This window comes from Euprymna scolopes, chromosome 17 (genome assembly GCF_053919585.1).
Source record: "Euprymna scolopes isolate OS-2025 chromosome 17, ASM5391958v1, whole genome shotgun sequence".
Taxonomy (NCBI): domain Eukaryota; kingdom Metazoa; phylum Mollusca; class Cephalopoda; order Sepiida; family Sepiolidae; genus Euprymna; species Euprymna scolopes.
This window is the reverse complement of record NC_136498.1, coordinates 87,171,433-87,197,146: the sequence shown is the minus strand read 5'-3', so window position 1 is coordinate 87,197,146 and position 25,714 is coordinate 87,171,433. Positions and strand designations below refer to the sequence as shown.

General features: G+C 36.2%; 1 protein-coding gene across 1 annotated transcript in view; it reads right to left on the bottom strand.

Moving 5' to 3' along the window:
* Window positions 1-9,455: 9,455 nt before the first annotated feature.
* LOC145296840 (polypeptide N-acetylgalactosaminyltransferase-like) overlaps window positions 9,456-25,714 on the bottom strand; it is a 1,498,391-nt gene continuing 1,482,132 nt past the window's right edge. The window contains exon 15 of the mRNA XM_080142960.1: window positions 9,456-10,379. Within this exon, the coding sequence (XP_079999086.1) occupies window positions 10,224-10,379 (156 nt within the window). The 3' untranslated portion in view covers window positions 9,456-10,223. The remainder of the gene's footprint in view (window positions 10,380-25,714) is intronic.

Below are 25,714 nucleotides of genomic sequence, written 5' to 3'. Positions count from 1 at the left end.
ACAGAAATACAGGGAAATACAGAAATACAGTGATTATACAGTGAAATACAGAAATTCAGTGATAATAAAGAAATACAGTGATAATACAGAAATACAGTGAAATACAGAAATACAGTGAAATGCAGAAATACAGTGATAATACAGTGATAATACAGAAATACAGTGAAATACAGAAATACAGTGAAATACAGAAATACAATGATAATACAGTGAAATACAGAAATACAATGATAATACAGTGAAATACAGAAATACAGTGAAATACAGAAATACAGTAAAATACAGAAATACAGTGATAATACAGTGAAATACAGAAATACAATGATAATACAGAAATACAGTGAAATACAGAAATACAGTGAAATACAGTGAAATACAGACATACAGTGATAATAAAGAAATACAGTGATAATACAGAAATACAGTGAAATACAGAAATACAGTGAAATACAGAAATACAGTGAAATACAGAAATACAGTGATAATAAAGAAATACAGTGATAATACAAAAATACAGTGAAATACAGAAATACAGTGATAATACAGAAATACAGTGAAATACAGAAATACAGTGAAATACGGAAATACAGTGATAATACAGAAATACAGTGATAATACAGAAATACAGTGATAATAAAGAAATACAGTGATAATACAGAAATAAAGTGAAATACAGAAATACAGTGATAATACAGTGAAATACAGAAATACAGTGATAATACAGTGGTAATACAGAAATATAGTGAAATAGAGAAATACAGTGACAATGCAGAAATACAGTAAAATACAGAAATACAGTGATAATACAGTGAAATACAGAAATACAGTAAAATACAGAAATACAGTGATAATACTGTGAAATACAGAAATACAGTGATAATAAAGAAATACAGTGATAATAGAGAAATACAGTGAAATACAGAAATGCAGTGATAATACAGAAATACAGTGAATTACAGAAATACAGTCATAATAAAGTGAAATACAGAAATACAGTGATAATACAGAAATACAGTGAAATACAGAAATACAGTGATAATACAGTTAAATACATGAATACTATGCTAATACAGAAATACAGTGATAATACAGAAATACAGTGATAATACAGAAATACGGTGAAATACAGAAATACAGTGATAATACAGAAATACAGTGAATTACAGAAATACAGTGATAATACAGTGAAATACAGAAATACAGTGAAATACAGAAATACAGTGATAATACAGAAATACAGTGAAATACAGAAATACAGTGATAATACAGTGAAATACAGAAATACAGTGATAATAAAGAAATACAGTGATAATACAGAAATACAGTGAAATACAGAAATACAGTGAAATAGAGAAATACAATGATAATACAGTAAAATACAGAAATACAGTGATTATACAGAAATACAGTGAAATACAGAAATACAGTGATAATACAGAAATACAGTGAAATAAAGAAATACAGTGATAATACAGAAATACAATGAAATACTGAAATGCAGTGATAATACAGAAATACAGTGATAATAAAGTGAAATACAGAAATACAGTGATAATACAGAAATACAGTGAAATACAGAAATACAGTGATAATACAGTGAAATACAGAAATACAATGATAATATAGAAATACAGTGATAATACAGAAATGCAGTGAAAATACAGAAATACAGTGAAATACAGAATAACGGTTATAATACGGAAATACAGTGAATTACAGAAATACAGTGCTAATACAGTGAAATACAGAAATACAGTGATAATACAGAAATACAGTGTAATACAGAAATCAAATGATAATACAGGGAAATACAGAAATCCAGTGATAATAGAGAAATACAGTGATAATACAGAAATACAGGTAAATACAGAAATACAGTGAAATACAGAAATACAGTGATAATACAGTGAAATACAGAAATACAGTGATAATACAGAAATACAGTGAAATACAGAAATACAGTGATAATACAGAAATACAGTGAAATACAGAAATACAGTGATAATACAGTGAAATACAGAAATACAGTGATAATACAGAAATACAGTGATAATACAGAACTACAGTGAAATACAGAAATACAGTGAAATACAGAAATACAGTGATGATACAGTCAAATTAAGAAATACAGTGATAATACAGAAATACAGTGATAATACAGAAATACAGGGGAATACAGAAATACAGTGATTATACAGTGAAATACAGAAATTCAGTGATAATACAGAAATACAGTGATAATACAGAAATACGGTGAAATACAGAAATACAGTGAAATACAGAAATACAGTGAAATACGGAAATACAGTGATAATACAGAAATACAGTGATAATACAGAAATACAGTGATAATAAAGAAATACAGTGATAATTCAGAAATACAGTGTAATACAGAAATACAGTGATAATACAGTGAAATACAGAAATACAGTGATAATACAGTGGTAATACAGAAATACAGTGAAATAGAGAAATACAGTGATAATGCAGAAATACAGTAAAATACAGAAATACAGTGATAATACAGTGAAATACAGAAATACAGTTATAATACAGAAATACAGTGAAATACAGAAATACAGTGATAATACTGTGAAATACAGAAATACAGTGATAATAAAGAAATACAGTGATAATACAGAAATACAGTGAAATACAGAAATGCAGTGATAATACAGAAATATAGTTAATTACAGAAATACAGTCATAATTACGTGAAATACAGAAATACAGTCATAATACAGAAATACAGTGTAATACAGAAATACAGTGATAATACAGTTAAATACAGGAATACTATGCTAATACAGAAATACAGTGATAATACAGAAATACAGTGATAATACAGAAATACGGTGAAATACAGAAATACAGTGATAATACAGAAATACAGTGAATTAAAGAAATACAGTGATAATACAGTGAAATACAGAAATACAGTGAAATACAGAAATACAGTGATAATACAGAAATACAGTGAAATACAGAAATACAGTGATAATACAGTGAAATACAGAAATACAGTGATAATAAAGAAATACAGTGATAATACAGAAATACAGTGAATTACAGAAATACAGTGAAATACAGAAATATAATGATAATACAGTGAAATACAGAAATACAGTGATTATACAGAAATGCAGTGAAATACAGAAATCCAGTGATAATACAGAAATACAGTGAAATAAAGAAATACAGTGATAATAACGAAATACAATGAAATACTGAAATGCAGTGATAATACAGAAATACAGTGAAATACAGAAATACAGTGATAATAAAGTGAAATACAGAAATACAGTGATAATACAGAAATACAGTGAAATACAGAAATACAGTGATAATACAGTGAAATACAGAAATACAATGATAATATAGAAATACAGTGATAATACAGAAATGCAGTGATAATACAGAAATACAGTGAAATACAGAAATACGGTTATAATACAGAAATACAGTGAATTACAGAAATACAATACTAATACAGTGAAATACAGAAATACAGTGATAATACAGAAATACAGTGATAATACAGAAATACAGTGTAATACAGAAATCCAGTGATAATACAGGGAAATACAGAAATCCAGTTATAATAGAGAAATACAGTGATAATACAGAAATACAGAAATACAGTGAAATACAGAAATACAGTGATAATACAGTGAAATACAGAAATACAGTGATAATACAGAAATACAGTGAAATACAGAAATACAGTGATAATACAGAAATACAGTGAAATACAGAAATACAGTGATAATACAGAAATACAGTGAAATACAGAAATACAGTGATAATACAGTGAAATACAGAAATACAGTGATAATACAGAAATACAGTGATAATACAGAACTACAGTGAAATACAGAAATACAGTGATGATACAGTCAAATTAAGAAATACAGTGATAATACAGAAATACAGTGATAATACAGAAATACAGGGAAATACAGTTATACAGTGATTATACAGTGAAATACAGAAATTCAGTGATAATAAAGAAATACAGTGATAATACAGAAATACAGTGAAATACAGAAATACAGTGAAATGCAGAAATACAGAAATACAGTGAAATACAGAAATACAGTGAAATACAGGGATACAGTGAAATACAGAAATACAGTGATAATACAGTGAAATACAGAAATACAGTGAAATACAGAAATACAGTAAAATACAGAAATACAGTGATGATACAGTGAAATACAGAAATACAGTGATAATACAGAAATACAGTGAAATACAGAAATACAGTGAAATGCAGTGAAATACAGAAATACAGTGATAATAAAGAAATACATAGATAATACAGAAATACAGTGAAATACAGAAATACAGTGAAATACAGAAATACAGTGAAATACAGAAATACAGTGATAATAAAGAAATACAGTGAAATATAGAAATACAGTGAAATACAGTGAAATACAGAAATACAGTGATAATAAAGAAATACAGTGATAATACAGAAATACAGTGAAATACAGAAATACAGTGATAATAAAGTGAAATACAGAAATACAGCGAAATACAGAAATACAGTGAAATACAGAAATACAGTGATTATACAGTGAACTACAGAAATACAGTGATAATACAGAAATACAGTGAAATACAGAAATACAGTGAAATACAGAAATACAGTGATAATACAGAAATACAGTGATAATACAGAAATGCAGTGATAATACAGAAATACAGTGACAATACAGAAATACAGTGACAATACAGAAATACAGTGAAATACAGAAATACAGTGATAATACAGTGAAATACAGAAATACAGTGATAATACAGAAATGCAGTGATAATACAGAAATACAGTGAAATACAGAAATACAATTAAATACAGAAATACAGTGATAATACAGTGATAATACAGAAATACAGTGATAATACAGAAATACAGTGAAATACAGAAATACAGTGATAATACTGTGAAATACAGAAATACAGTGGTAATAAAGAAATACAGTGATAATACAGAAATACAGTGAAATACAGAAATGCAGTGATAATACAGAAATACAGTGAATTACAGAAATACAGTCATAATAAAGTTAAATACAGAAATACAGTGATAATACAGAAATACAGTGAACTACAGAAATACAGTGATAATACAGTGAAATACAGGAATACCATGCTAATACAGAAATACAGTGATAATACAGAAATACAGTGATAATACAGAAATGCGGTGAAATACAGAAATACAGTGATAATACAGAAATACAGTTAATTACAGAAATACAGTGATAATACAGTGAAATACAGAAATACAGTGAAATACAGAGATACAGTGATAATACAGAAATACAGTGAAATACAGAAATACAGTGATAATACAGTGAAGTACAGAAATACAGTGATAATAGAGAAATACAGTGATAATACAGAAATACAGTGAAATACAGAAATACAGTGAAATACAGAAATACAGTGATAATACAGTGAAATACAGAAATACACTGATAATACAGAAATACAGTGAAATACAGAAATACAGTGATAATACAGAAATACAGTGATAATACAGAAATACAGTGAAATACAGAAATACAGTGATAATACAGTGAAATACAGAAATACAGTGATAATACAGAAATACAGTGATAATACAGAAATACAGTGATAATACAGAACTACAGTGAAATACAGAAATACAGTGAAATACAGAAATACAGTGATGATACAGTCAAATTAAGAAATACAGTGATAATACAGAAATACAGTGATAATACAGAAATACAGTGAAATACATAAATACAGTGATTATACAGTGAAATACAGAAATTCAGTGATAATAAAGAAATACAGTGATAATGCAGACATACAGTGAAATACAGAAATACAGTGAAATACAGAAATTCAGTGATAATATAGGGAAATACAGAAATACAGTGAAATACAGAAATACAGTGAACTACAGAAATACAGTGATAATACAGAAATACAGTGAAATACAGAAATACAGTGAAATACAGTGAAATACAGAAATACAGTGATAATAAAGAAATACAGTGATAATACAGAAATACAGTGAAATACAGAAATACAGTGAAATACAGAAATACAGTGAAATACAGAAATACATTGATAATAAAGAAATACAGTGAAATACAGAAATACAGTGAAATACAGTGAAATACAGAAATACAGTGATAATAAAGAAATACAGTGATAATACAGAAATACAGTGAAATACAGAAATACAGTGAAATACAGAAATACAGTGATAATAAAGTGAAATACAGAAATACAGTGAAATACAGAAATACAGAGAAATACAGAAATACAGTGAAATACAAAAATACAGTGATAATACAGTGAAATACAGAAATACACTGATAATACAGAAATACAGTGAAGTACAGAAATACAGTGAAATACAGAAATACAGTGATAATACAGAAATACAGTGATAATACAGAAATGCAGTGATAATACAGAAATACAGTGACAATACAGAAATACAGTGAAATACAGAAATACAGTTATAATACAGTGAAATACAGAAATACAGTGATAATACAGAAATGCAGTGATAATACAGAAATACAGTGACATTCAGAAATACAATGAAATACAGAAATACAGTGATAATACAGCGAAATACAGAAATACAGTGATAATACAGAAATACAGTGATAATACAGAAATACAGTGAAATACAAAAATACAGTGATAATAAAGAAATACAGTGAAATACAGAAATACAGTGATAATACAGAAATGCAGTGATAATACAGAAATACAATGAAATACAGAAATACAATGAAATACAGAAATACAGTGATAATACAGTGAAATACAGAAATACAGTGATAATACAGAAATACAGTGAAATACAGAAATACAGTGATAATACAGAAATACAGTGAAATACCGAAATACAGTGAAATACAGAAATGGCTCAGTGATAATACAAAACTGCACAAAATTCAGGATAAATCCCTTGGTGAAATACAGAAATATGCAGGAGATCCTATGAAGCTTGCAAAATAATGTATGTTCTTCACTGCTAAATGTTAATGAGATAAAACTGATAATAGACTGTGCCAATATTTTAGACAGATAAGCAGAGTACTTAAATCCTGTACTGAACAGGTTTTATTCAATCACTGACAACTTCCAAAAATCGAAACAAATCAAACCCTTGATGAGTTGCCGAAGTTGAGAAAGCTGTAAAACAGCTTTCTTGTGATAAAGCGTCAGGCTTCAATATCAGAGATATATAAGACAGGTAGTCCCACAGCTCTTTCTTTCATTCTGGGTGAAGGACCTAATTCTCAGGAATTCAAAGACACACTCATAGTGCAAGGGGAAGGGAAACAAACAGAACTGCAACAACCACAGAGGAAGCTCCAGATCTCAATTCCTGGAACCAACTTAAAATTTGTGGACAAGTTCACTTACTTGGGCAATATTCTGTCAAGGGCAGTACAAATAGGCAATAAAATCGATTGCAGGTTAGCCAAGGTTAGTGCTGCCTTTGGACGTCTCAGAACCACTGTATGGGAGCATAGAGAAATTGCAGGCCAAACTTCAAGTATATAAAACTATGATTCTTACCATCCTCATGTATGCTTGTGAATGTTGTAAATCATTTCCATATGACCTGCTTTGTTGAAAATCAAGACAAGATACAAGATATAGTTTTAGTCTAGTCAAACTTTCCACCAGTACACAGCATGTTACAGCAGTGAAAGGTTCGTTGGGCAGGCCATATATGATGGATGCCTCATTCAAAACTCCCAAAACAGCTCCTTTATTGTAAGCTGGGTAAAAGAAAAAGACCCGCAGGAGGACAGCGCAAACTGTTCAAGGACAATCTGAAGGTTGCCTTCAAACAGTTCAGTATGTATTCTAAATCAAGATCTATGTTCCTGGTGGGTTGCAATTCACAAAGGGATACAATTGCTGAATCTGCATGCAATGAAGAATACAAAAGGAAATGTGACATTAGAAAAGACAGAGCAGTCAGCACCTCTGTTACAAAATCATCCCATAGGTGTCCAACATGCGAAGAAGATCTCAAATCGGCTTAACAAGAACCCTCAGAACAATTGTATGACCACGGTCATCTTTGCAAGCGATGAACGATCATCATGATGATTTTGAATCTTATTCTGTTTTTGTTTATGGTTTGTATGCGAGTTGCATTGCATCGTTACAAATGTTTCTGTGTGGGATATAATATGACTGCTTTCTTTAAGTGAAAAAAAAATTGTTGAATAGTAGTGTGGGATTCTATGTGAGAGTGTATGCAAGGCCTACAACATGTTAAAAAATATATAGCATCCGCAAATGTTTTGCACTCAATGGTAAAATCACATCTTATTTCATATAACGTTCGATAACATTCACTCAGTCATTCGTCACCATCTGTTCATGTCCTTAAATATCTTAGTAAATGCTAATGAGATAAAACTTTAGCATGTGTATATTTTTTGTGTATTACTTGTAAGCACAAACAAATCCTGTTATATTTTGTTTTGCTTGTGAACAATTAAGAAAAAGCATAAAAACTTATAAATCATTGAATTAAAATATTTTAAAAGAAGAACTTTATTTTTCAGCTAAAAATAAGTATACCACACACAAAAAAAATTGTTGAATTTGCAGAAGTATGTGCAGTATTTAGTCACAAATTTCCCTTAAACAAGGAAAGAAAAACAATGATTTTGTTTATGGTTTTTATTATCAGCATAGTTTTTTTGTAAAAATTGGCTAAGAAAGTTCATAAAACATACACAGCAATGAAAGAATCAGATCTCATTTCTCCAAAAAATATTGGCAGCAGTCAGCTGAGAGTGTTCTTATGTTTGATTGGCTGACTTGCTTGCCGACATCAGTACAATTGCTATTTGGTAACAGAAACAAAACTACAGACACACAAGAAATTCATCAATAAAAAAATTCTATTTAAAGGGAGTCTTTTTCTCTTTGTAAACAAAGAATAGGAAACAAAGATTTAATAGGAGGTTAGAAATCCGCGAACAAATTCATGTAAAAAGAAATTCTCCCGTTTCTACTGATAGTATTTGGTATTTGAATTAAATATCATTGCACGAGAGAGAAACCAAAAATGATTGTTATAATTGTTGACCCAGGAAAAGTTCAGAGGAAAACTATCAAAATAATGTTTTTTCTGTTTATATTTTTTATTTTTGTTTTAAAATTTTTCTTTAAAAAATGACTTTTACAAGGAAACATAATGTTTTTAATTGCAAATTGTAGAATACAAATACTTTTATATTTCTTTGTATAAAATAAAACAAATCACAAACAGGTTAATAGTTTTCCTAATGGCTTCTTTTATGGAAAGCCATTTTTATTTGTAATTGATTCGTTCCCAATAAGATTTCCAGCAATGCATGAAATTGCCTCATTGTCTTTTTTATCTTTTTTTTTTTTTTGTCATTTCATTTTTACAACTGTTTTTCTTTTTTAACTATTTTTCTTTACAAAACAACTTTATTCTTTTATCTTTCATATTTTCCTTTTCTCACAGGTTTAATAATAAAAGTTGAAAATCCAGGAAAATATTGTAATGTATCATTTTTATTATTATCATCATATGAAATATAAATGAAAAGCCCTGAAAGAGTTAAATTGTGAAAGATTAAGGAGTTTTACCCAAAAAACCTTTCATCAGAATTAAAATTGTCAACTCCATAATATTTTGAAATCTTTGTCTTTGATTCATGATATTTCAGATCAAAATATTTTCATGCAAGTGGATTTCGTTTATTTTCAATTCAGATGGAAAGAGATTAGTGAAGACCAATCACCCACCTACCCACACGAAAAACAACAAAAAAATAACAACAACCCTATGGTAATTTTTCTCCATCGAATGAAGAACGAGCGCCCCTATTAAGAAAGACAGCACTGTTTAAGGGGGAGGGGGTGAGATAGACACTAAATGTCTAGTACCAATATCTCTCTTTCTCTGAAAGTGAATATAGCAGATTTGTCTCTATACCTCCTCCACATTAGTTTCTGTTTTTAGTGCTGCTCAATTGTGAAGAGGGAGGATGTGGACGGCTGATGGTGGTGGGGGACGTCCACTGCTCCAACAATTATCAGTTGTATAAAAGGCAGTGGCTATTTTGTTGGTTGGCAGGGTTACTCCCAGGCCGTTTCCTATATCGATGTTACAACAATGATGATAATGATGATAGTGATGATGATGTCATTGTCTACTACGATCCAGTGAGAATGTACTTCCAAACTTGTGTGCGACTTCCAGGCTCACATTGACTTGCTATTAATCCACGGTTCCGGTGATCCTTGCTATCAATACATAAGTTGTACATGTGATGTTTCAGCATACTTCCTTTGTTTATGTGATCCCATCTCTAAAATGAATAGGAAACAAAAATTAGTCGAGTACAAAAATTGTGGTGCAGTGTGCACCAAAAAAGGCACTCGAGACAAAAGTTGACACAAACAAAAAATTACAAGAGAATTCACACTAATTTGATAATCTTTCTAATATATATATATATATATATATATATATATATATATATATATATATATATATATATAGACATCTCCAAAAGTCACCACAGAATTACCGCCCCCCATATATGTAAAACGATGTAACTTTATTATAAATTAATATTATCATTATTAATATTATCATTAATATTATCATTATTAATATTATCTTTATTAATATTATCATTATTAATATTATCATTATTAATATTATCTTTATTAATATTATCATTATTAATATTATCTTTATTAATATTATCATTATTAATATTATCATTATTAATATTATCTTTATTAATATTATCATTATTAATATTATCATTATTAATATTATCTTTATGATTATTATCATTATTAATATTATCTTTATTAATATTATCATTATTAATATTATCTTTATTAATATTATCTTTATTAATATTATCATTATTAATATCATCATTATTATAACCCCCATAAATAAAACGATGTAACTTTATTATAAATATTATCATTATTAATACTTTATTAAAAATATCATTATTATTAATACTTTATTATAATTAATATGGTAAATATCCAGATCCGCTACAACAGAACACCGACTAATTTGTTTTTAATAGGTAATTGAGGTCGTTGGCAACGAATCTGATAGTCAAACTTGGGGCAAATTTACCGTTTGCATGGTATTAAACCCTGAACCCACGAACTACTTTCCACCATTTTGCAGCTTCTGTTTACGCTACGCACATGCGCATTTAAAAAAAAATGTTTTGTGTTTACATAATTGGCTCTTTAAAATAACGTTCCCATGTAGTAAGCATTTAGAACGTGGAAACATATAGACGATGGGCCAGCCCCAATTTTCGTGTCATTCCGTCGATGTACAAACTGTATGAAAAAAATTCACTTGATTCCGAGAGATTCGATGTCGTAGAGTCTAAATCTAAAAAGATCTCCAGGTGAACAATGTGCATTTTTTTTATATTTTGCAATTTAATTTGATTATTTTATTGCAAAAGTAAATATGATGTCTTTTCGGTCAATATAGTTTAAAAATTCACCAAATCGTGTGTTGTGTCAATAAATGTGTGTGCGTGTATATTTCTTGTTTTTTTTTTTAATTCTTTTATTAATTAAGCATAATTAATACAATTTCTTGAATAAAATCTCATGGCCATCAGTTTCGCATTTGTTTTAAAATAATTCCAAGTAGAAATAAATTATACTTAAAATTTCCTCAGCTATTAAATAATCTGCTATTTATTTAATCTACAATATTTTTACAGCATCTTTATCATTTGTCAATTAAATAAATGCTAGCTATCTTGGTGTGTTACAAGTTGGTAAAATTTGAGAAACGCAGTATTACAGAAATGAATTTAATATTCACTGCACCCTCAGCAAGGAGTGAAGAGCTTGAACCCAGTCAGAAAAGGTTGAGGAGCAGTAATTTTAGTCAATCCACCTTTGGTAAAGATGATCAAACTACTTGCTGTTCCTCTGTTTTCCCAGCCAAATGCATATTTTGCAAAAGACAAAAGAAAAACAATTGATGGAATGCGCACCAGGGAACCCCTGCAATAATGTGAACTCATTGTAAATGAAATTTTATTGGCTGCAAAGTTGAAACATGAAGATCTTTATCAGTTACGAGATAAAGATCTTGTAGCTGCAGAGCTAAAATATTACATGTAAAATCAATTATACCAATTTTTTGAGATACACAACAAAAAATCAGTAGATATGAACAGTGAAACAAAACAGAGCTGCATATAATATTTCAATACCAAATACCACCAAAAAGCAATATTGGATATTTGCCTGTGGTCAATGGTAACCCAACTCAAATAAATACTGTGAATGCAGTATTTTTAAAAAGTCTTGCAATTGCTGATGAACTTGAAACTGAATGCATTGACATTTGATCTTGCATTTTATGCTAAAGCACAGCAATGACGTTAGAATGATGCCATGTATATTCAAAGAACAGTTGTCAGACTGGGGGAGTTCCACACCTGCATGTCGTTTCTCAGTGTCATTGGAAAGCGATTTGAAGATTCAGGGCTAGCTGACATTCTACTTGAAGCCGAAACAATGGCACAAGGATTACTACCTGGAGTTATGAAAGGTAGACACTACAATCAAAGTGTCACAGTTATAAAAATGATGTCTAAAGCATTAAGAAGGAAACTCATATTTACTTTTATTGAAACGCAAAATGAAGAAGAAAAAGGTAAATTCATTGAATCACCTAAACATTTACATAATGCTTTTCCCAAAACAAAATTCCAAGATTTCTGCACATCAAGTGATTTTAAAGAGTTTGAAAGCAAATTGTCATTCAATTTCAAGAGGGATGCAGCTAATTTCCAATTTTTGCATTTTGAATATGACAGATTTGTTTTTAAACTTTATTCGTACTACAAGAACAGGAGATTGTGCCCTTCACCTTAAATCAGCAACAGGAATGGTTCCCTGATATTTTGCATATGACCATTTGAACTACGCTAGATATCTTCCTGTTTATATCTATGAGATACTTGCTGTTCCTGATACACATCCTTCAATAGCAAAGTATCTTACTGCTGGGAATTACCCATTTAGTCAGACGGAAATGGACCAAACAATTGAATAAACCATAAATAGATATAGCAAGACCAGAGGTGGGCAGATTGGATTTTCAAATAATCCCAATGCTGTTCATCGTTGGATTTTATCTTTCAATCAACGTGCTCAAATCTCTAAAAACTGTACTGAAATGTGGAGTTGAATGCACCAATAAAATCAATGAAGGTAAAAACTTTTATCTTGAGAAAAAGCATTCACAATAAAAGAGCAAGAAGGAAAGAGATTGCCTTCTTATAGTAGCAAGAACCTGAAAAGTTGACCTGGGAGAACTTTTTTTTTCACATTATCTTTCAAAGTTCCCAACCAGCCTAAGTAACATTGATGGTTCTTTGCAGCGTACCAACAAAGCTGCTTTTTTTCATTATTTTATTGTAAAGTGAAATTTTATCGACATGAAAATTATTAATATTCCAAAAAATGCCGCACTGATTTTAGATGGACTGGCAGTGATACACATTCCATCAAGGTTTGGTGAGCTAAACATTTATATTTTTAGGGATGTATTAAGCTTGCTTCTTTTTATATATCATCAAGAGTCGACTTTGTCTGTGATAAGTACAATCCACGGAGTATTAAAGACTCTGAAAGAAGACGCCGTTTGATTACATCCAGCCCTTTGTTACGTGCTTTGAATTAAAAACAAAAAAATGCCGGTACAATTTCGAAAATTCCTCATGTCTGTGACAATAAAGACTCTCTACTTTTATTTATGTTGATGCATTGGAAGAAATTGCCAGCAGAAGAATTTCATGGAAAAACTGTGATTGCGTCATTTAGCCAAGGATGTTTCATGCTGGGTCCTAACAGTAATACAAATGAAGTAATCACAAAAACTTTGCCAGAATTAACAACTGACCATGAAGAAGCAGATACCCTTCTTTTGCTTCATGCAAAGCATGCACCAACTGATTTCTCTTTCATTATAATTAAGACTTCAGATACGGATGTTTTTCTTCTTTGCTCAACAAAATGATTTAAACTATATATGGCAACTAATACCAGTTGATCATCTTGTTTGATCTCTATTAAATCAGTTGTAGAGAAATGCAGACCTGTTATTTCAAGTGACTTACTTTCTTTGCATGCATTCACTGGCTGTGACACTGTTAGTAGTTTTAAGGGAAAGGGGAAAATAAAACCATTTGAATTGATGAAAGAAACAGAGGAATTTCTTCAAACTTTCACACTGTTAGGCTGCAACTGGCATTTGACTGACAATTTGTTCCAGCAAGTAGAAAAATTTGTGTGCTCTGTTTGGTCTTCTGTAAATATTGTCCATTTTAATATTTTTTCACATGACTGGAAAATTTAATAATAGTTTACCATTTTGCCAAAATAGTTTACGATTACATGTGGAAATAGCAAATTATTTGGCTGCTATTTGGCGACAATGTCTTTGCATTAATATTAATGTTTCTTCTCAAACAAACCATGGCTGGAAATGTGAAGCAGCCTTCCCAAACTCCATCAATTTAGTAAAGTGTAACTGTAAGAAGAACAACTGTGACCCCAAGCATTGTTCTTGTGTTCGTCAAATACTGCCCTGTACCGACCTTTGTCAGTGTGTAGATTGTTTTAATGTAGTTGAAAAAAAATAATGAAATGCAGCAGTTCAGTGGAATAGAAGATTCTGACTCCTCAGATGATGAATGATAAGATAAGCTTTCAGGATTAGAGAACAATCAATTATTTTTCAATTCCTTTTCTAAATGTATTACTTCATAACAATTTTTTTCAAAATAACTAAAAGAAAAACTCTTATATTCTTATATATATATATATATATATATATATATATATATATATATATATATATATAGTCAAAATTCTTCTAAGTATTAAGGTTTGTATATCAGTCAATGTACATGTGTGACAAAAATACATCAAAAAGTAAATGACCGTCCAAAATGAAGAAAAGTCATTCAATCACCAAAAGTATTTGAAAACAGTTTTTCCATCTATGATTTTTGAAAGGCATAAGATTTGGAGACATATAAATGCTTTTCATGTTTTTTTGTCAAACAAATGTAAACTGTAGTGTTTTATGAGGATATTTTCAATTTGAGAAACTGATACGACAATAGAAAGTAACGTTTTCGTTGATATGGCTTTACACCAGTTATTTTATTTGCTGAAAATTCCTAATTTAATAAATAAACACATCATATAAGAGAATAGACATATCAACTTCTTGTTGATACACTTTAATATGTTAAACTACTTATTTAACTTTCACTTTACATAAAGTGAACCATGAAAATGGACTTTTTCCGTAAATGACACACCCTATATTTTATTTATTTATTTTTTTTTTTTATTACATTTTCACCCCAAACAAGGCACATTGCCACTTTGGTGTAGGGGGCTACTATCAGGGGAAACAACTACTGGGGTATTATGTAGGGATTTGGGCAGCAAGATGTTGGTTCACGTTGCACTTGAACTTCTGCATGTCAGTACAGTTGGGGAAGCAATGACCTGGAATGGAATTCCAAAGTCTAGCGGTTCTGGGGAAGAAACTACCGGAGTAGAAAGATCTTTTACATCTAGGGATCTCTACAGTGTGGGGGTGGGATTTTGCAGCCTGTCGGGTTTGTCGAGGGTGTTCACGTCGTGGGGGCACAAGTGCTTGCAATTCATCAGAGCATTCACCATTAAAATAATTGTAGAACAGGCAGAGGGATGCAACGTTTCGTCGATGGGACAGAGGCTGAAGCTTAGATGCCAGTTTAGGGCCTATCAGATTTGCGACTCTCTTTTGAACCCTGTCAAGGAGCGAGAGACTAGTAGCCGATGCACCAGCCCAAATATGACAGCAATACTCCATACATGGGTTAATGGTTGCCTTATAGAGGTACAGGATACTTTCGGGTGTCAATAGTTTTCTAGCACGGTAGAGAGAGCCAACCTTCCTTGCAGCAGCCCTGGCAATGCCCTCGATGTAATTGTTCCAACTCATGTTTCCTGTGAACGTTAGGCCAAGGAGCTTGAAAGACGTACTCTCAGATAAAGAGTCGTTGGCAATTGCTATAGGTGGTAGAGAAGGTTTCTTGTAATTATTGAATGAAACCAGTTTAGTCTTGGCGGTATTGAACGTGACCATCCATCTTTGCCCCCATTCCACTACTGATTGGAGGTCATCCTCTAGTGTTTCTGCCATTACTTTAGATATACGTTCATTTGTTTTCCTGTCGTGCCTGCTATAGAGTGTGGTGTCATCAGCATATATATCCATCTCAGAGGCAATTTTGTCGGGGAGGTCATTTATGAATATCAGGAACAGTAGAGGTCCAAGGATAGATCCCTGGGGCACTCCTGCATTTATATCATATTGTTTAGATGTACGACCGTCGAGGACAACCCGGATTTTTCTATCATCTAAGAAGGATTTAATTATGTTAAGTATTCTACCAGTGATACCATATGATCTAATCTTCCTGAGGAGACCCTCATGCCATACCCTGTCAAAAGCCTTAGATATATCTAGAGCTACCGCTCTGCCCTCTCCCGCTTTGTCCAGTGAATGGTATATGCGTTCAGAGATTACAGTTAGGATGTCTGCTGTGGAACGGGCTTGTCTAAATCCATATTGTTGGTCGGTCAGAAGTTTAGCATCTGTAAGGTGCTGGACTAGAGCATGGTTAATTAAGGTCTCAAATATTTTGGCAAAAAGTGGGAGGGGGCTAATAGGGCGATAATTTAATGGGTCAGTTCTTTCGCCAGAATTCTTGAATACTGGTACCACAGAAGCAGTTTTCCAACAGCCTGGAAAGCAAGATTCCTTAAAGCATTTGTTGTAGAGTTTGGAGAGAACTGAAGCTACTTCGACTGAGCACTTTTTTAATAGCACAGTTGGGATGAGATCGGGTCCACACACTTTTGAAGTGTCAAGGTTTTTTATGATAGCATGCACCTGAGCAGGGGTAATTTTCAGATCGTCGAGCGTGGCGTCTGTCCGCATAGGAAATTGAGGTAGGGGGTGGTTGGAAGGGTCCAGTGTGGAGTTTGAGGCAAACCGACTGGCAAGCATGTTAGCCTTTTCGGTTGCTGAGCAAACAACCTCGTGATTGTTGGTTAGTGGGGGAATTGTTGATTGCCCATTATTTACTACACTGTTGTAGAATTTCCAGAAGTCACGAGTTCCTAGTTTTTGTGCTTCGATGCGTTTTTTAGTGGTTTCCGTAAATTCCCTCTTAGCTGTCGCTATTTCTTTCTTAACGTTACTTCTAGCTTCTATGTACTTCTGTCTGTTTGAACTGGACTTATGTCGGTTAAACCTGCGGAATGCGTGCTGCCTTTGAGCAATGGCAGTTGCGCAAGTCGAAGTAAACCACTGGGGAGAGTGGGGCTTGCTATAGAATTTCCGCATTGGAACATGCGCTTCGATTGCAGTTTTGAACCATTCAGTGGTCTCGTTTGCACACTGTTCAGCAGGAAGAGAAAAAATATTTCCCCATGGGGCATCTCTGATAAGATCTCTGATGGCTTCCCAGTCAGCCTTTTTATAATATCTCGTTGTTTTGAGCACTGGCTCTTCAGTTTTGGGTCTAGAGTTTAGGGCGATTTCAACCATTATCACTGCATGCTCAGCGTTCCCAAGTGGGCTGTCGGCTTTCGTTATACAATCATCAGGAACTGTGGTCAAAAACAGATCTAAAAGTGATGCGTGCTGTTCTTCCTGATCAGGGAAACGGGTTGGAAAAGTAACAATTTGTGATAGGGAGTGAGATATAGAGAAGCTATGAGTTGCGCTGCCCGCTGCATCTGTGTAAGTAGAGAATCCAAACCAGTTTTTGTGATGGACATTAAAGTCACCAAATACATGTACTTGGGCGCTAGTGTCGAAGGAGAGTGCTGTGTCTATGCTGTCAGATACTTTGTTTATTATGGTGCAGTCTTGGGTCGAGGGAGAGCGGTAGAGAAAGTAAAAGTAGCTAATGTTGTGTTCCATAATTAGTCTAAAGCACATAAAGGCTTGATCATCCGTTTCTAGGTTTGTTTCTCTAGTCAAGGGAAGGGTATTACGAATGTAAACTCCAAGTCCGTGCATATGTCTGTCAGAGTCCTTACGGCAGAGTGGGAGATATCCAGGCATGTTAAAGTAGTTAGAGGGGATGGAGGAGTGTAGGTTAGTCTCACTTAGCGCTGAGATATCCGGGGTATTTGTTAGGAGAAATGCTTCAACATCAGCTAAATTAGTTTTAAGCCCACGGATATTTGTGAATACAAGCCTCAAGGGAGGAGGCAAGTTGGATTTGTTTGACCCTAAGCCTGGTTTAAGCTTATTTTTAGATTGTACTGTCATCATATTTTTTTAACGAGTTTCAGTTAGGTTAGGGGGGAGCTGAACAGGAGGTTATGCAGAGTATCACACATGCATCACAAGTAGACCATCAGCTGACCCTCCCTCAACTAGGACTGTGGCCTCAGGAAAGCTCGCTGGGGATGAGTGCAGGGTCCCTTTCCATGCGCGACATGGAACTGCAACCATCCTGATACTATACAACTGTTGATAGAGCAGCCGCTCTAAGCACTACCAAAGAGTTAGGGCTCCTGTACTACCAGTCGGAAACAGCAGCCAGTAACTGTCAATCCGGTACCCTCAACCCATCAGAGGAAGGTCAACGCAATCTAATTGCTCAGGCATATATGGTACTCAAGCACTCTCAAGTGCCCAGCTTTAGGGGTGGGGTGTTCGGGAGTGGGGAGATGGCGTTCATTGCCCTAGACAAGAAACAAGATCTACCACTGGGTGTTTCTGTCGAATCACTGTGATAGTATCTCTGCGCCTGACTAATAGGCAAAGAAGGAGTATGGAAGCCGGGCGATAGACAGAACCTATCTACTCCTTAAGCAATTTAGGTTTGCAAACCGGTAATTTGTTTGAGCCACCAGCTCTAGGAAGGTTGTCATCCAAGACTGAAGAGGCCTCCCTCCCCTTTGGTTTAGTTTCAGAGTTTTCCTTCTCCTAGACGGATGATCTGGAAAGATCTACTGGGTACGTCACCACTGAGAGGGTTTGCTCCACGCCTGGGTTCTAATCCAGGTATTTCTGCGACCCCGCGTGGTTAGTTAATGTTACTGGGTTAGTTTGTAGAGGTTATATAACTGCTGAATAGTTAGTTTGTAGAGGTTATATATCTGCTAAATAGTTACACTCCTCAAAATGAATTAGGGACATTGTTATTTCATTGTTACTGGATAAAGGGGGTGAGTAGAGCTCATGCAGTGTAAGCAACTATGATTGTAAGAAGGCTTGTTAGGAGATAATGTGTTTTTTTTAATTTATTCATGTTAGCTTGGGTCTAGGATAACATTAAAGTGTGAGTAGGTGTTAAGAATTGAAGTACGAGTTATGCCCAAACTATATTTTAGATGTCAGCAGGGCATGAGATGCGAGTGCAATATAGTACGGATAAAACAGTAAGTTTTGAGTCATGTGTAATTTGGTAAATAGATATATAGGCAGGTTTTAGTAGGTGCGAATAAAGTTGAAGGTACAAAGTGAGTTTCTATTATTGAGAGAAGATTATTTCAGCTTTCAAGTAAGAGTTATGGACATTTAGCATAGCAAGGAGCATTGGTTCAGTTTCGTATTAGCGTTGCAAAGCTATCTAACAGGAGATATAGTTGTGTAATGCAGTGCGGTGTGCTTTGCTTCCGAGTACATACTTTGGCTGTTAAATACCTAACTGGAATAGGAATGAACTCCAATGCATGTCTAAAGGGTAGAATTGTATAGATGTTTAGTGATGACCAAGCAGTTAGCATGTGAGGGTTAGGGGCTGGAAGTTAAGGATTCCACTACAAACGCTGTGAAATGTAGGAGTTAAGTGGCGGTTTGGTGGGAAGGAGCAGATTGTTAGCCTTCAAGAGACAGGGGTTATTAATTTACAAGAAACAGATCTACATTAGAATTTAGAGTGGCAGGTAGGTTTTTTTTTTGCACATGCAGGTTAGACAGAGGTAATCGTCTTGGAGGTAAAATGTATATTGGGATTTCGTAGCTAGCAGTTAGGTGTTTTTTTTCCAGTTACAAGAACTAGTTCATGGCGATTCGGAATTCGTATTCTGTATTTATAGGCAGACATTAAGGTAACGCACAAAGCATAGCATTCACTCAGGAAGAATAGCCCTAGTATCACAGCTAAGATACTGCATATTTCAGTTACAAATAGTGAAAGTTAAATTGGGCGGCACTTTTTTCTTTTTTTTTTTTTTCTCCTTTTTGCACCTTACCCTGGCTGTTAATATTAAGTATTGTACTTAAATAAAGTTCTTCTGTCATCTAAATAAGCTAACTAGGGATTTCCCCTCCCCACTACTACGTTGATGTGACATGGTAAAAAAGAAAAATTAGGAAATTGTTTTAACATAAGTGAATCAAGAATGGTCAAGATGTGTGAGAAATAAAAATAAAATAAAATTACATAGAATGATATGAGCACAAACGAAAAAAAAGAGGGTTAGATTTGTTTGGCTTAAAAAAAATAAAAAAATAAAAAATAAAATAAAATAAAATAAAGTGTGCAAAGAAAAATGTACTTAGCTAAATCTTCGAGGTGTGTGGTTCTTCGGCCACCGTGCAAATGCCGCTAAGGAGTTCAACCCTTTCTATCCCAGGTCATTGGAGTGGGGGGGGGTGCTCACTTTACATGGGGTCGTCTAGTAGGAGCTTCCTTTTCTTTTTTAAGGAGAAGGAAAGAAACTAATATTCTGCTTATATATTTTGAATAGATTTTGAACGTCATCACATTTAGATATTATCGCCCTTTTTCTGAAGCAGTGCGCACATTTAGCCTAAAGATCTCTTCAGATTTGAAATCAGCATAAAAAATACTCCTAGAAACACTTGAAATTTTCTCATATGAATAAAATGTCTACCAACTCAAAAACTAAGCCCTTTTTTAGCCTCTAATACTCTAATAGTCTAATACTCGTGTTTAATAAATTTAGCACAAATCAACTAATGGTCAGATTTTCGTGAAATTTTCGATACGTATCCATTTTTGAATGAAATTACATATAAAATGCAGTTTCCTTAAAATATACGGGGGGAATTTTTTTTTTAGTGCGTGTCCTCTCCCCCTATTTACTTTTTCGAAATTTGAGCAAAATATATCGACATTTCTATTTATTATGGAACATAAGAGTTCAACTAAGTAAAAAATATTTATTTTTTTAAAAAAGTTATCTTGAAGTTGCAATGAAAAAAAATGATATAAATATAATATCATTATGTTTTTTTAAATAGCTTTTTTCTAATTAATATATATTATAATCAGTTGAATTGCTAAGAAAAAGAAACTTCCTAAAATTACTTAATTTTTAAAAGATTAAAACGATTAAAATCTCATTATTTCAAAATATTCCGTTACAAAATAGATTTTTAATTAATTGTGTTTAAATCTTTTCTTAAATATTAAGTTTCCATATAAACATGGCTCTTGTCAGCTATTTTATCGCCAGATTAAAACGGATTTTAAAATGTTATTGCACAAATATTAAGTATTTTGTAGGCCCCCCCCTCATATTTTATTTGTCTCTTTTTACCGAACAATAGTATGGAAGCCGAACAAGTAAAACCGTATTTTCATATTTAATATACAAAAAATGTGGCAAAAGCTGTGAAAATGAGGGCTTACCGTTCAAACGACCTAGGTGTGCGTGTGTGCTTTGTCATCGCTGCGAAGCTAGGATAGGAAAAGAATTCCAAGATGGCGCCGACGGCGTTTTGTAATGGTATAATCTCGGAAACTCTCGCAAAATCTCGTGCATATATGCAAATCAGTTGGTCTTCGACAACTATAAATTCACGTCGTTTTGGAAGGCAAGGAGTGAGGAAAGAACGTCCGGTTGGTAATTGTGTACGCTGGTTCGTGTTCGTGGCGTGTCTGTGTGTGTACTGATCGAACCGCTTTCCTGTCCCTTGACCCGGTGGTCGAATGGCTAGAGAAAGCCGAACGCATTTGCCGGTTGTGCAAGCTATGGTCATCCTGCTTAGGCTCACCAAGGGGGCCTATGCCGTGTATCAGCAGCTCGGGGATGACGCGACTATGGAACAAATTAAAGAGGCGTTGTACGGAACATTTGGAGCGGACCCTTTTGTTGCTTGGCGGCAATTTTCTGGACGACGGCTTGGGCCAGGGGAGACAGTGGATGTCTATCTGGCCGACCTGAAGAAGCTTGCCGCCCCCTTCGGAGGTGCAAGCGACCGTATACTGGCATGCGCCTTCCTGTCTGGGCTCCCAGAAAGCGCCAGTTGACTGCTGCGGGCGTCATCGAGGCTCAATGAGCTTGGATTAGAGGAGCTATTGGCTAGAGCCCGAAACATCATGAAGGATGACGAGGAGCCAGTCTCGGCGGTAGTTGAGGCATTGGAATCACCTGTAGAGGGCCGACGATGCTATAAATGTGGCGGCCCCAACCACTTCGCCAGAGATTGTAGGAGTGACGCGAAGCGCGCCCCGGATTATGGAGCATGGAAGCGGGTGCGTTGTTACTGTTGCGGCAAGCCAGGCCATTTAGCTCGGACGTGTCCAGGAAACGAGCAGGGGGAGGAAGCTGCGGCGCTAGCACCCTCCCCAAAGCGGCTGTGAACAAGGCGCTCCCTGAAGTAATCGTGAGTGTTGACGGGCGCAAACGCTTAATGCTGGTTGATACCGGGTGCACCCAAACCCTGATACGCAAGGGATGTTGCACCGCATGGAAGGAGCGGAAGGTCCCGGTACTAACCGTTTGCAGAGGTTCGCTGATGTGTAGTGGGGTGAGCGAGGTCTACGTAAGCATTGGCAGTGGCCCACCGGTGGCTGTGAAGGCGTTGGTGGTCGACGGGGAACTACTGGGGTATGACCTTCTTCTTGGAATAGATTCCATTACACGGCTGGGCGGAATCACCATAAACGGCGCCGGTGATGTAAGACAGCGGTCTGCGCAGTGATCACTCTTGATGAACCCGACTTCCACGCAAAATACGACAGGGGCACGAATGCCTGGACCGTGTTCTGGAAGTGGTTGGGTGACCAGCCACCAGTGTCCCTGAGGAATCGGCTGGTGGAGTATCCTCCTCCCGCACATCTTAGGGGGCAGTACGAGGCAGAGCTCCAGATTTGGAAGGACAATGGCTGGCTGGTCCCGTACCCGGAAGACGAACTTGGGCCCCTAAAGGGGTTGATTCCCCTGATGGCTATCAGGCAGGAGAACAAACAAAAAGTCTGACCCATCATGGACTACCGGGAACTCAACGAGCATGTTGACCCACACACGGCGGGTGCAGACATCTGTGCACACAAACTCAGAGAGTGGCGGCAACAAGGGGCGGACACAGCAATATTGGATTTGCGAAGAGCTTACTTGCAGATATGCGTCGAAAAATCACTGTGGCCATACCAAACGGTCAAGATTAAAGAGACACGTTATTGCTTGACGAGGCTGGGGTTCGGCCTGAACGTGGCCCCAAACATCATGACGGCAATCATGCAGGCGATCCGCCGTCAGGACAAAGCCATGCAAACAGGCGACATCATCATATATCGATGACATCTACGTGAATGAGAGCCTAATGCCTGCACAGAAGCTTAAAGAACACTTCGAAAGCTTCGGGCTAACGTGCAAGGAGCCGGAGCGACTGCGAGATGGGATGAAGGTGCTTGGCCTGCGCGTGAGCGGCAGCGCAGATGGACTCCGCTGGGGAAGAGGTGGTGACGTCCCAGAAGTCCCAACTAGCGTCACGCATCGGTGCGTCTTCTCCATCTGTGGGAAACTGGTGGGCCACTTTCCCATGTGTTGGTGACTCCGGGTGGCGGTGGCGGCCATAAAGCAACGAGCGAATTCCATGTCAACCGGGTGGGATGATGAGCTGCGCGACCGCACTCTGCGGAAAATGCTAGAGGAGACTTTGGCCAGAGTCTCTGAGGACGATCCGGTGCGAGGGAAATGGTGCGTCGACGGGAGCAAGTTTACGGTTTGGGTGGACGCCAGCTCGCTCACACTTGGTGTTGCTCTGGCGGTCAACAGATCTATCGTGAAAGATGCCTGCTGGCTTCGTCCAGAAAATGACGCCAGGCACATCAACCTGGCTGAACCCGATGCCACAGTGAAGGGGGTCAACCTGGCGCTACAGTGGCAGGCCAGAGTCCTGCACATTGTTACAGACTCCACATGTGTGTATCGGTGGACGACCGATGACTTGAGTGGAAAGGCACGATTGCGACGAAGGCATCAGGCGAAATACTCATACGGAGACGGGTTGCTACCCTAACCGAAACCATCAAGGAATACAACCTGGTCGTGGATGTGACGCTAGTACAGTCCTGTCAGAATCGCGTGAATCAGCTGACCAGAGTGCCACGCCGTTGGCTGGACCTGCCGAAAGAAATGGAAGAACCGGCACCTGTGAACTGCGCCGCGGTGGGGCGTCGATTCAAACCAGACCATGTTGCTGACGTCCATTGCCAGAGTGGGCACCACGGTGTAAACCAAACTCTCTACTTCGCTAGACTGGTCGACCCCTGTGTGTCAAGGAAGGAGGTAGAATCAGTGGTGAGGAGTTGTGAAACCTGCAAGTCGATCGATCTGGCGCCTGTCCAGTGGAAGAAGGGAAAACTCAGTGTTAAGAACAATTGGGACAGGCTCGCGGTGGACGTGACCCACCACAACGGCGGGGATTTTTTGACGATGATTGACTGTGGACCGTCTAGGTTTGCATTGTGGTGGACACTTTGCCGATAGGACGCAGCCGCCGTTGTCCGGGAACTGGAAAGTGTCTTCTTTGAGCGTGGCCCTCCTTCCGAAATACTGACCGACAACGGCGCCACTTTTGCTAGCAGGCAGTTCAAGCAGTTCACAGACGGCTGGGGTGTACGACTACGATTTCGGTGCACCCATGTGCCTAGCAGGAACGGGATCGTGGAACGGAACCACCGGGCTATCAAGACCATTGCAGCTAGGAAGGGGTGTACGGTGCCTGAAGCGCTATACTGGTACAACGTCATCCCTAAGGATGATGTCTCACCCTCTACCACGCTGACTGAGGCGCTGTACCGGTACCATGTCAGGGTGAAAGGGTTAGAGGCCAGCCCTCTACCCGAGCCAGAGGCGACACGAGATAGTATTAAAGTGGGAGACGTCGTCTGGGTTAAGAACCCCCGTGGCAGATGCACCACGCGCTATGGAAGCAGGCGTGTTACCGAGGTGATCAGCCCGCAAGCCGTGCGGATTGATGGGGTGCCCCGACACGGACAGGGACCTGCGAGCGGCATCACAGGCACAGCCGCTGCTCGATGACGGAAGTGAAACGAGTTCCACGACCAGTGAACCATCATTCTTGTATACGCCGGCTTCATCGGTCAATGACAACACTGAAATTGGCAGCCTCCGGTTCACTGATCCCCAGACCGCGGACGGGAGCTCAACTGAAGAGGAGGCTCCCTGTCTGCCCCTCTGTAGAAGGACCCGAAGAAGGAGGTCGTCGCCTCCCTGCCCCCTCTGTGATAATGATATCAGGGGGAAGTGTGGCAAAAGCTGTGAAAATGACGGCTTACCGTTCAAACGACCTAGGTGTGCGTTTGTCATCGCTGCG